General features: G+C 38.3%; 1 protein-coding gene across 1 annotated transcript; it reads right to left on the bottom strand.

Annotated features, from left to right (window-relative positions):
* Nucleotides 1–3552: 3552 nt before the first annotated feature.
* LOC148008371 (DNA polymerase epsilon subunit B-like) lies at nucleotides 3553–7830 on the bottom strand. The gene is made up of 13 exons (XM_087674272.1): nucleotides 7455–7830; nucleotides 7112–7265; nucleotides 6847–7000; nucleotides 6619–6750; nucleotides 6371–6448; nucleotides 6158–6262; nucleotides 5964–6044; nucleotides 5693–5823; nucleotides 5514–5608; nucleotides 5308–5407; nucleotides 5112–5226; nucleotides 4901–5011; nucleotides 3553–4533 (listed from the first exon to the last, which is right to left on the bottom strand). Exons 1-13 carry the CDS (start codon nucleotides 7639–7641, stop codon nucleotides 4393–4395), a joined length of 1584 nt encoding a protein of 527 aa, XP_087530398.1. The 5' UTR covers nucleotides 7642–7830; the 3' UTR covers nucleotides 3553–4392.
* Nucleotides 7831–12626: the final 4796 nt, after the last annotated feature.

The raw sequence follows: 12626 nt of genomic DNA, 5'->3' as shown, positions 1-12626 counted from the left end.
GACATTTTCACTTCCTTTTCCTCAAGCATAAACCACCATAGGTTGAGAGAATTTTATCTATGTCTTTTAAGATGCCTCATATGTGTAAGGACCAATACCATGTGTAGCTAGATACCTAGACATAATACACTCTTGGGGGACTAAATGCACAAAAATAACCCCCAAACTTAAATCAAAATAGATAGACCTCAATAAAAGAGATCCTTGTTTGAGGGTATCCTTGAAACTTTTAGATGAGAGTCTTGCTTACATGAGATATAGCCCAATTACCTTCCTTTAAGGCCACTTACTTCTTGGTGGTCTCTTATGGCTTCTCCTTGAGCTCATTTGGTGCAGGCTTATTTGCAACCCACAATGTGTATACTTACCTGATTTCAAAAGATTAATTTTACTTTAGAGCCCACCAAAACTAAAGTTGGCTTTATGTTCCCCTCAAATATGGATCTCGTGGCTTTAAGATGCATGAGAAGCTATACTTTTTGAGGACATCCTCGGTCTCAACCTTAAGGCAACCAATTTTCATGTATTCGTCATGATGCTTAATATTTGTGAGCTTCTCTTAACAAATCTTAATATCATTCTTTAGGAAGCTTACTAGCTTGAATATTTTGTTCCATAGCTTATTTCCTTAGCTATGCCATGGAATTTGATGCCATTGGAGTGGATGCATATTTTACAATGTGCTTGGGCACCATGTTAATTGTATTCTTAACAACTAATTCTTCCATGGATGCTTCAACCACATTCACTTGGGCTATGTCATCGTTAAGGGTTTTCTCAACAACCACTAAGTGGTGGCTTACTTTATTTGTTATTTGTTAGACACTTGAGCTAAGCATTATCTTGTTTGAGGGTGATGGGGTTTATCACCTTAGAAAAATAAAAAAGGGTGAAACAAATTCAAAGGTAAACTCCAGAAGGAAACTCTTAGTGAAAGGGTTGATACATGCTCTTTGAGGGAAATAGCTTTAGTGAATTGCTTTGATTTTCTTTTTTGCAACAAAATATAAATGTTGGGGTAAAGGCTAATGACCAAAGGTATGGCGAGTACCCTTGTACACTTGTTTGGTCATACATAAAAGAAAATAAGGAATAAGGGCAGAATTGAGTATCCACTAAAAAACTTCTCATGTGTTTCCTCTCTCTCAAGGGAACCAAACTGTGGATCACAGATCAGCTCAAACTAGCACAACTAAAAGCATAACTAGGCGAGATTGCCGAGATGAAAGCATCCAGAAAATAGGGCAAATGGCCAATTTATTAAGGTGGTAAAGCCATCGTAGAAGAGTTTAAGAAGCCTAAGTGTTAGCCTACTTTAGGGTCCTTACCTTATATTTTATAGTAACTCTTGTAGCCTTAGTACTGCTTGTTTTTTCATGCCATTGGTAACCCCAAAGTGAATTGTATATGGATCTTGAGTTTGTTATTCTGTCCTCTGCGCCTTTTAGGCATCTTAAAGGATGTTCATATCACTTTCTTTCTTTCTTTCTTTCTTTCTAACACCCTCTTTGCTCCATTTTGTTGATTCTGCGCCTTTTAGGCATCTTAAAGGATGTTCATATCACTTTCTTTCTTTCTTTCTTTCTAACACCCTCTTTGCTCCATTTTGTTGATTCTGTATCCCACCAACACTTCCTCTCAACTAGCATTAGAGCAATATCTATGGGAGCTTGTGGTTTGAGTAAGAAGCATAAGGAGGCAAGCTTTGTTGCATGTTCAAGAGTTAAGCTTCATTATGACATTTGTTATAGGGCATCTCAACATTTGTTATAGGGCATCTCAAACTGTAGCTCTCATTCTTAATGCAATCAAAACCACTCTCTCTTGAATGGAAAATTTTGAACCTAGAACATCAAACAATTAAATGAAATTATCATGCCATAGATTTTTGTTTTATGATTCCAAATAGCCAAAGATGCAAAATGTCTTCATAAGATCGCACATGTAATGACTCCATACATTTATTGGTTTCTCTTTTTTGCTCATGTTTGAGGGAGCATTAGGCAGGGTGAGTATGATGATTATATTAAATTTTGAAAGGAGAAAGAGATGCAAATCCTATCATTGGACTCTTTGATTTAAGTAAATAGATGCTTCAATTTAGGGAGCCATTGAGGCTTAGTTTAGGGGCTTTCATAGCTCGATTTTGAAGTGTTTACATAGCCTATAGTGGATAGATTCGAGACAGTTTGATTGGTCTTTGGGATTGCTCAGCAAGAGATTTAGGTAAATGTATGATGTATGTAAATACGGGGTTGCTTAAACAAAGAGATGACTTGTTTTTAGAAGCAATGGGTCAGCTAAAGTGGAAAAGTAGGGGGCTTTCTTATTGTTTTCAAGCTCTTACATGTGTGTTTGTGTATCAAAGAAGAAGAAAGAGAGATACACTTGATGTTTTGTAAAGATTGGGATTGCTTATGGGCTTTATTTCTCATTTGAGTAAGGAGACTATTCTTGATAAAAACAACCTAATTTGATGCATTTCCAAGAGATGGGTTGTTCGACACAATTTTTATCCATGTTTTTGTTGTTTAAGAAAGCTACATGCTATCAATGTGATTAAGAACCCTCTTTTTTAACCTTTGAATTAAGGTCAGACAAGTTGGAACTACTTTTTGCATGCATTGAAGAGTGCTTGGGTTGTTTTGGTATTTCTTTTGTCATTGGTTGGCCATCATGGTGAGTAGTCAATTTTGTAGGTTGTTTGGTCTTCTTGGTTACATAGTTGATACCATCTTCGTTGCTTGTTAGTTTGCATATATTGTAGTGATTATGGCTTCGCCTTTTGCTTCAAAAAACGCATTTTTAATATTGAGAAGTTGGATGGCACAAATTTTTAATCTTGGAAAGAATAAACTTACATTGTGTTGGTACAAAAAAGACAGATTAAATCGATCAAATGCAAAGGTGCAAAGCTTGGAGACATGATAAGAGATGTATGGGATGAGATGGATGAGCTTGTATCCTTTACAATTATGTTGACCCTCTCTCAAAATCAGTCTACCTTAATGTAAGTGATACAAATGGTGGCACATTTGGAATTGAAGAAACTATGCAACCTCTATAAGAAGTAAATTGTTGCCTTATTATTAGTTTAAAAAACTCATTGATCTTCACATGGAAGAGAGGATATCCATCTCTAACCATCATGATCTTTAGTCAATTGTTTGCTCAAAAGCTAGCTTATGAAGATTTAGTCAAGGTCATGTTTTTACTTGTGACCTTACTTGAAAGTTGAATATTTAGGACTACAATGAGTAACTCAGTACTTGTTGGTGGATTGACTAGTGCTAATGTAAAAAATAGCTTGCTTTTACATTATGTATATATGCTATAGTCGAGGATAACTTAAGACCCTTCATACTCTATCAAAACCTTAGCTCAAATAAGAGAATCTTTCAAGTCAATTGGTCTCATGGATTTGTCAAGATAGTCATTCAAACTTTAATCCTTGACAAAACCTTGCAAATTTTTTATCCAAAGACATCTTGAGTATGTACTTTATAAGGTCTATGAACTTGGAATAATAGGCTTTCAAGGTCATGTTTCCTTGTAGATTGAAAAATTCATCCACCATGTACTTTCAGCCCAGGTAGGTCATGCGTGGGTGCAATTAATGCAAGCCCAAAACTGTTTGAAAATAGATGGCTGTCTACTACAAAACAGGCCCAAATCGAGTCGTCTTCAGCCAAGCTTGCCGCCTCAAGGTGAGGGGACTGCACCAGGGGAGTGCTGATGTAGATAGAGCTTTCTTTCAACCCCCGGGATCAAATGAATAACCTGCATGGTAAGCATCACCAGCATACATGTCATTCATGCAAGCGTGGGTCTCTGCACTACCACACCGGGGTCAAATGGAAAGTAGTTCCAGAGTTTTCTGACAGTTTTGTGTTGCTACTTGCTGCCAGAGGTACTTACATATGCATTCATCTTACGCCATCAAAAGACATTATGATTGATACATTCAAAAGGGCATGTTAAAGTTTATCAGATTGACACTACATTCCATTTTTCATTTGGGGATTCATGAAGGGCAGTAGGTACTGACTATGCAGCTAACTAGCCAGTCTTTCAGCCTCGCATAATCCACACATTATATATACATCCTGGCCGTTTTCCCCCAGATAACTTTATGACAAAGGTCAAGCATACAACCACCAGATATATTACACTATGATGATTTGGAGTGTAATGTGAGCATCTTACAATGGAGGCTGATCAGCTCAGTCTTCACAGACATACAAGCACAAAATGCACCAGTTATGCATGCATGCTGCATTGCACTGTGAACATTCACGAGCTGGCGGCAGCGAAATGCGGTATGAATGTCTAGATGTATTCGGTGTCAGCAAAAAGAATTTCACCGCATTAGACTCTATGCCTTGACCCTGATCATATGGCTGAAAGCTCTGCTTCACATGTGGAAGGGCGATAGGCTATGAAAGTGCTGTCATTGGCAAATGAACCAGGGTTAATGCACGTTAGTCCAGTGTATTTGAAAACCTTTTGTTCTGCACAATCTGCTAGCACCACCTGTTACAAAGAAAACAAGTTAGAAGAGCATAGGTTTTGAACATTGAAGTTGTGAACAAAATTTGACATTTAACTGAGAGCCTACTAAGCAATGGTCTACATTCTACAAATGAAGATTGTAATATTCATGCGACATAAACCATACATTAAATTCTACCAGTAATCCAGGGAGAAAAGGCAGTGAGCAACTGATGTGGCACTACAATCACATGCAGTAAAATATCTGACGACTGGTAGCCATTCCTAGCCATCCAGTCAAGTGAATGAAAACTCGATAATCCATCTTTCCAAAGGCTATTGACAAGTAATGTTTAAACAGTCTATTGATAAGTAGGTTTGCCAATGGCTGAACAGAAAGCCAACTTACTGTGTGTGGTGTTGGGTACAAACGAAGAGCATGATCGTGATTCCAGCTGATCGGCTGTGTTGTCAAAGGCAATGGACACAAATGACTTTGATGGGCAACTGTAGCCACGAGCTGATGGTAGGCCAAAGACCACTACCAAGTTAGATTTGTTGCCAAAACTAGATAATGTAATATCAACTTTCCAAGATGCTTACAGCAAAGAAAAACATACATGTTCAAAAGGGTCACTAGTTTCCTCTTCAGATGGTGGCAGCAGACATAAGCAACGCATCTTATAGAGCAAATCTTGGCGAAGGAGTACTATCTCCTGTGTATAAAACCTTATTCTGGAAAGTTCGACCACCAAATTTTTGTTAATGGCTTCTATCAGCAGTCAAACTTAAGTGAGCAACTAAAAAATTAGTTACCTGCAAGGATTAGAGGAAAAAACTGCACTTGGGAGGTGCTTCACCACTTCTTTGGAGTAGTATTTAGGAAGAGCAGGCCTAGGCAAGACATTTGCAGGACCTTCATACATGTGGGCAAAATAAGTCAAATGACTGCCGAAAAACAAAGAAGGGGTTTACCCCAGTATCAGCAGTGTCGGAGTGAGTTGATGTCAAAGGGAGATTACCCATGTCCTCAGGACCAGGAATGAAAAGGAATTTGCTTTGCTCCTTGATTCGGGGATGGGAAGCAATCATCGTCCCCAGCTTATCAAATTGCATGCTACATCATATATAAATGTCACGGTGAAAAGTTTGCAGAAAAAAACATTTATATCCAAGATGCAAATGCTCTTATTCACCTTACCGAAGACTGTTGAAGTCATGAAAAGCCAGATTGCAAGGATGAGAGCAAAAATTCCCCATCAGAATGAAGAGAGAGGGAACCACATCCACTGTCTCATAGCCATCAAATATGGTTGTGAGCTTGTCAAAGGTCTGCTCCAACAGAAGCATCCAATTCACAAAACAGCACGAGAAAGTTCCCAGTTAATTCTCCATTGCATACAGCATTGGGAAGCTAGCAACATTCACTTAAAATTTCTACTTGAATGTATTCACTAATCTAGTCAGCAGACCTCAGCATGATCAAGCCACACATCAGATAGAATCACAAACATGTCATTCACAGCTTTCTTCTCCATACGCTCCAGTCGAACCTATATTCAAGTCAAGGGGCTATTGTTGCAGGTAAAAATTGATATTAAAACACTAGCAGCTATTGCCACTTTTCTGCATCAAACACTGCCTTACAGTTCATAAAGAAGGATACAAGCTCCTCAGCTGTCACAATACCACCTCCAAAAAAATCCAAGCCTGCTGTGACAGAGAGTGAAACGTTCCTACTTTCCATTGGAGGAAAACCACAGGTGTGCACCTGATAGAGAAAATAAGAATGAAGAAAAGATGATGTAGCTTATCAACAAATTCTCACTAGCTTGAAGGGCCAATTCTTGTCAAGAATAGACTTGAAATTTCTCCTGACCTGAAAGGTACCATTTGGCTGTAGCTCTCCTTCCGCAACAATGATAGTGTTTTCAACAAAAAGACCTGTGGTTATCTTGTATGGGATCACATTAAGGCAACCATGTATGACAGCTTCTGTATGACTACTACCGAACACAAAAAAGACGTGATGATGACTCACTGAGGAGCAAAATCTAGTAAAAGGACAGCAAAAGGTAGAGCAGCAACAGCCTTCAGACAATAAAGGAATGACCAGCTGAAGGATATTGCTTGTGACAAATCAATGGGAATAGAAGCAGTAAGATCTTCCAAGAAAAACCTCCCATCCTCCAACTGTGAAATTACACCCATGACCCATCTTCTTCCAGTACATCCTATCAAGGATTGCAATTGAGTCATCTGCATTGTAGCAGAAGCGAGAACATCAGATGAATTTCAGATCCAAGGGCAATTGAACATACACGCCAACATGTTCATGAATAGACAAATTTTAACCTCACAGCTTCCCGATTTTGTGCCCTCAAAATTGAAGGCGGGCTTCGCAAAGTGTTTATCCCGAACAAGCCTCTGCTGAAGAACCTGGAGACGATCACGATACAGTAGCGCTTTTGACTGAGCATCCCCATGGATTGGCAGATTCCCTGGACACCTGCTGGAGGATTGCAATTAGGTTTCCTGCACACAGACTACGGTGATGCAAGAGAATTAACTAGTAGCAAAAGAGCACTCAGCTCTCTACTTCCAGAAAGAAATGACTTACCGATAGAAAAGCTTGCGGATAGGGTCGTAGCGCAGTCTGGGGATGTCGAAAGCATCAATGATCTTCAATGCATGCTGATGAGTGTGGCAAGGGCTTCCTGCGAGCGAGGCAAGGACCTCTTGTATGGCATCCCTGTTCAAGACAGTGCTCTTGACTGGGCAACAAAAACGAAGGCCGAGTGAGGACATGATACACACATACTTGTACCGATGCAGCAAATTTCAGCACGAGGGAGAGAAATTAAGCTTTGAAACTCTGAGAGGAGACACAAAGAGAGAGAGAGAACTCTGAGAGGAGACACAAAGAGAGAGAGAGAGAGAGAGAGAGAGAGATTGTTAAGTACGCGGCAACTTATCGAGCTCCAGGGCGATCTGCTCTAAGGCGTCGTCATCATCGGAGGCTGCCGCGATTTGGTGGAGGGAAGAAGTGAGGGCCTTGAGGGCGTCGAGGGTAAGGGTGACGCCCCGGAGTCGGAATTTCTGCTGTGCTTTGCGCATCAGCTGCTGCTGCTGCTGCTGTGGCGGCCCCATGGAAGCGACAGGATCGGATGGATCGCACCTACAGACACAGACACAGAGAGAGAGAGAGAGAGAGAGAGAGACAGAGAGAGAGAGAGAGAGAGAGAGAGAGAGAGAGAGAGAAGGCGACTCAGACTCGCGGGATGGCGATGGCGGGCATCAGGATCACCGGTTTCCCGCCATTTTCTTTGTGTGTGTCCGGTTTTGTCTAAGGTAAGCCTACGAGCCCCACGCTGACCTCATTTTCTTATGAGACTTACGCTAGTTTGCATTTGTCTCTATAACCAAAACACTATAGAGTTTTTGCAAATGGGGTTGTGGTCGTAGTGGATCATGAGTAGGTTGAGTTGATCATGAGTAGGTTGAGTTCCTGGCATGAGTGAGTTCGATCACTATGGCACTACCAAACTGGCACGCTTTTTCCACCACTTGTGTTGCTTGATCCAAAGGGGAAGGGATGTTTTGGAGATCAAGGGGGAAGGGATGTTTTGGAATCCCATGCTACTAGGGCTAAAAGGCTAATAGTCTCATTAATTGAGATAAATCATTCTTCCATTGTCAAATAATACATCTTACACCAACATGTGTGACACATACACTTGCAAATCTCTCACTTGCTCCATCAATTTGTTTATTGTTAAAAACAATATGGCTATGAGCATTGCACATTTGCAATTCATGCACATTTTAGTATATATGTTTGATGCACAATGGACTCATCATACCTACTCAAAAGAGCTTGAAGGGTCAATGTGTGTTCTTGCAATATTGAAAGTTGAAGTCTTCCCAAGTAATCCTCGGCTCCTAAGGTTGTTGAACAAGGATTTCAAACTCTATGGTAACTTGTGCATAAATTGAAAAATTGTTATTTACATAACCTTCTTCCATTTCTAAGGTGAATCAATGTAGAGAGTCACCTATGAGCATCAAATCTACTTGGTTTCATGGTGGATGAAATTGTGATCAGCATATGTTCTAAGAATTATAAACGTAATACAATATTAATTCTAAATCTTTGAGTCAAGGAGGCATGCATCATGTGCATGTGTAAGTGTGTTTTAAGGGGTGGCATGTCCTATCAGATTGGCATTATGTACAAAAGGGCCCAAATAATGACCCTTTACATAATGTTGCATATATGATGCATGAAACCATACTTGTAGCTCCCCATGCAACCATACATTTCTTTTACCCATTACCACCTCGATTCTTTAGCTTAGCTTAGATATTGCAAAAATGATTCTGAAATCTTGTTTAGGAACACCTTAATTGTTGTTTTCCCCTTTATTGAACCCAACGTAAATATCAGTGCTATGCAAACTTTCTATAAATAGCCAACATATTTGAAATAGAATCCTTGTTAGCATGCACTAGCACCACACTAAATAGCATAGTTAATGTTACCAACATCAAAGAGATACATGAGGATAATTGGTCACATCCAATACATGATTAACAGATCTAGATACAAGCAAATGATAGAGGCCACCAAACTTGGCACCTTGAGCAAAAATAAGACTACTACAAGTAATTTCCATGAGAATCATGAAAAGAGACATGGAACCTATCATCATCCAATTGTTTAGCAGCGGAGATAAGGGTTTTAGTCAAAACTTGGATATGATGTACAACATGAAGTAGAAATAGAACACCAATACCAAACTGCAATCTCATATTAGCTATGACAATAATATCCAATGTAGTGTCATATTCCAGTATAACAGAACCTGTGATAGTACGATTGGTATAAAACAAATGATAATGTGGGGGTAACATGGATTGAAGCTCCTAAATCAAAAGGCCAACAATAAGAGTAAGAAGATGGAGCACCGGTCTCAACTAAGTAACATCAACTAATGAAGCAGCAAGTATTTAATCATATGAGCTCTACTTTTAGGCATGTATCTCTTCTATCTTAACGCTGGACTTAGGAACAATTTTATTGCAGCCTCATGTGCGGACCCTACTACCCCATAATAATGACAAGTACGAGAGGACTTAAGACCACAGCAATTAATGTGTGATTGCCTACAAGACTTAGACTTGCCCCTATTGGGTTGTGAGTCTCTACCATGGTTATTATTTCCATTTCCATCATTTTTGCCTCTCGCCATAAGGGTATGATAAGTACGGGATGTATCAATATTCTTCATGTTCACTTCTTTTGAAAGTAAAGTGCTCTTTACATCACTGCATTCAAAGCATCTTTAGGGGATTAGCACTCATAGCAATACGGAATGTATACCATGACTTTGATATTGTGACAAACAAGAACAAAGACTTTACATCATCCTCAAAATGAATGCCCTACAAGATAAACTGACTGAAAATAGAGTAGAACTCATTCAAACAAGCATACATAAGGGTGCTCTCCTTCATGCAAAGATTAACAAGATTCTTCAACTAAATACAATTGAGATGCAAGACTTTGCTTGCCATAAAGATCACATATCTTCTTCCATAATCATATACACCATCATTAGTCAAAATAGCATTGAACCACACTTGCTTAGACAAAGATAATATGATAGTAGACTTATATAACTCATCAAGCTCATCCTAATTATCTTTATTAAAAAAATGGCTTTATATCCTCAACTTTCAATGGCCTAATCTACTTCTTTTCACCAATATCTACCATATTTATGTCTTTCACTTCTTGATGTTGAAAATATCACTATCATTGGATGCATGGACAATACTTGCCATTATGTCTACAAATGACTATAATACAAGAGTATGGGCTATTGTAATCACAACAGAATACATCTAAAATTGAGCTAGAAGTGAGAGCAAGAAGTAGGAAACTAAAGAATATATAACTGTCCACACAAGCAATAGGCACTAGTGCTATAAAAAAGGCATATGCTCTCAAGAAAACTGCTCATAGACAATTTTCAGTATTGATACCCATAAAATTACAGTAAATGATCATATATGTATAGACAAATGATCAAATGATTAAGCTCCCATTGCTAGGAATATCCGTATAGCAACTAGGATATATAAAATGTAACTAACAGTGTAGCAATCAAGTACCAAGAATTGTCAAAATATACGAGGTGTCAAATACATAGATACATACAACAATACATATTAAGCATGTATCTACCATTGATAACCCATTAACAATGATAGGTATAAGGCATCTAAGCCCTCAAAAGCAAATCAACCCATGAGAGTCAGTACCTGCAAAAACAATGTATGCATATATAAAATGAGTATATACATAAGCAAGAGATTCCCATTGTCTCTAATGAACTAAGCTTTGCATTGTAAATATAAATGGCTCCCATTGGAAGTGAATCTAGAATTCCCAAGAGCACAATAAAGCTCAATACATCAAGCACATACCATCTCGGAAGCCCAAATGCATCAATGATACATCCGAAAAAAGCATATATACCTAATATGTCTTTAACCTGCAAGTGAAGAATTACTAAAGTAAATGGCTAACACCCAAATACATCCAATGGAGCTCAAATCCATGCTTCAAAGGTCACCATAAACATATATGAGCATAAAAATCAATGCTGAGCATTAACATAAATATATGAAAGACCCAAATAGCATGTAGGCATGTAATTGCTATCCAAACTAGAACTGAACTAAAACAAAGAACCAAAAAATACATAGAATCAACTATACGAATGCTTAGAGGTGTAGTTCTCGTCGCACTCTTCGTTTTTAGCTATAGAACACCTCAATCCGATGTCATATGCATGCCAAAATCTAAAAGTTCTATCAAGCTACTATAGCTATCCATGACTTCTATAACATGCTCTGTATCCACTCAAAATGGATAAAATGGCTACTTCTCAACTAAATAAGTACTCAACAAGGCTTAGCTAAGGTGTGAGAGGCTCCTTAACTAACCTCAAATGTGTACTAAAGGTAAGGAAGCCAATGTATACCTTAAATGGACTGAAATGTGGTTGCCATGAAATATGTAAGTCAAGCTCTTTTCCTGGGCTAAATGCAATGTTAATGAAGCTCCTTAAATACCTATTCTAATACCAATTGAAAGGTGGAGCAAGAGTGGAAACATAAGTGGAAGCAAGAAAGAAGAAAGAGGTATGGAGGTTTAAGCAAGAGAGAGCAAGATGGTGTGTGAGAATTCCAACAGTCACAATGTGTGACTTGTCTTTCCTTATTCTATTGTTATAGTAAGACTGAAGAATAAAGTGACAATAAGAGGTAGCCACTACCTACAATGTATAGGTGTGTGGACGGTAAGTATAAGTAAATGTAGGTAGCTAGGCATAGACAACATTTAACCCCTAATAGCTTCAATGGTATGTACATGGGTCAATGGAAGATGGGTTTTACAAGATGAAGAGTTAGTACTTGTCCAAGGCATAGTTTTGAGAAGATTTGGAGCAACATATAAGCATTTTATTGATGTTATAATACACAAGAAAAAATAGAGCTGAAGTATAAAAATTAGGCCAATACAAGGTTTTCTCCACCGTCAACCAATTCTATCGATTAGTATCGCTTCCAAATGAATAGGGGATGCTTTGTACTTGTCAAAAAATAATATTGAGAGGATTTGGAGTAGCATATAAGCATTTAAGTGATGCTTAATACACAGTAAAAATAGGGTTGAAGTATAAAATTAAGGCCTATACATGGTTTTCTTTATTTTTATCTATTTCTATCAAACTGATATTGCTTTTGGGTGATGGGATTGACCTTTCCCCATCAAAATTTATGCACTTGTATAATCATTTAATATTTTTCCTATCTCATAGACCTATGTATAGTAGGGTTCTAATCTCTTCTTATTTAGGGTCAAGGTTATGTTAAAGGACCATTGATTTTGAGTTAATCAATTGTCTCAACAAGGGTTTAATTGATCGTGCACTATAGTACTAGATAGTAATACAAAGGCTCGACTTCAAATTCATTTGATATGTGATTTGTTTCTACTTTCTTTCTTCTTCTTCAACCTTTCTAAATAGATGTGTATTAGTTAGGTCATCCACAATGCCTTG

The sequence above is a fragment of the Lygodium microphyllum genome, unplaced genomic scaffold, assembly GCF_053477565.2.
Source record: "Lygodium microphyllum isolate KBCC unplaced genomic scaffold, Lygodium_microphyllum_v1.1.10 scaffold_158, whole genome shotgun sequence".
Classification (NCBI taxonomy): domain Eukaryota; kingdom Viridiplantae; phylum Streptophyta; class Polypodiopsida; order Schizaeales; family Lygodiaceae; genus Lygodium; species Lygodium microphyllum.
The sequence above is the reverse complement of the archived record's forward strand: the minus strand, read 5'-3'. Positions and strand labels throughout refer to the sequence as shown.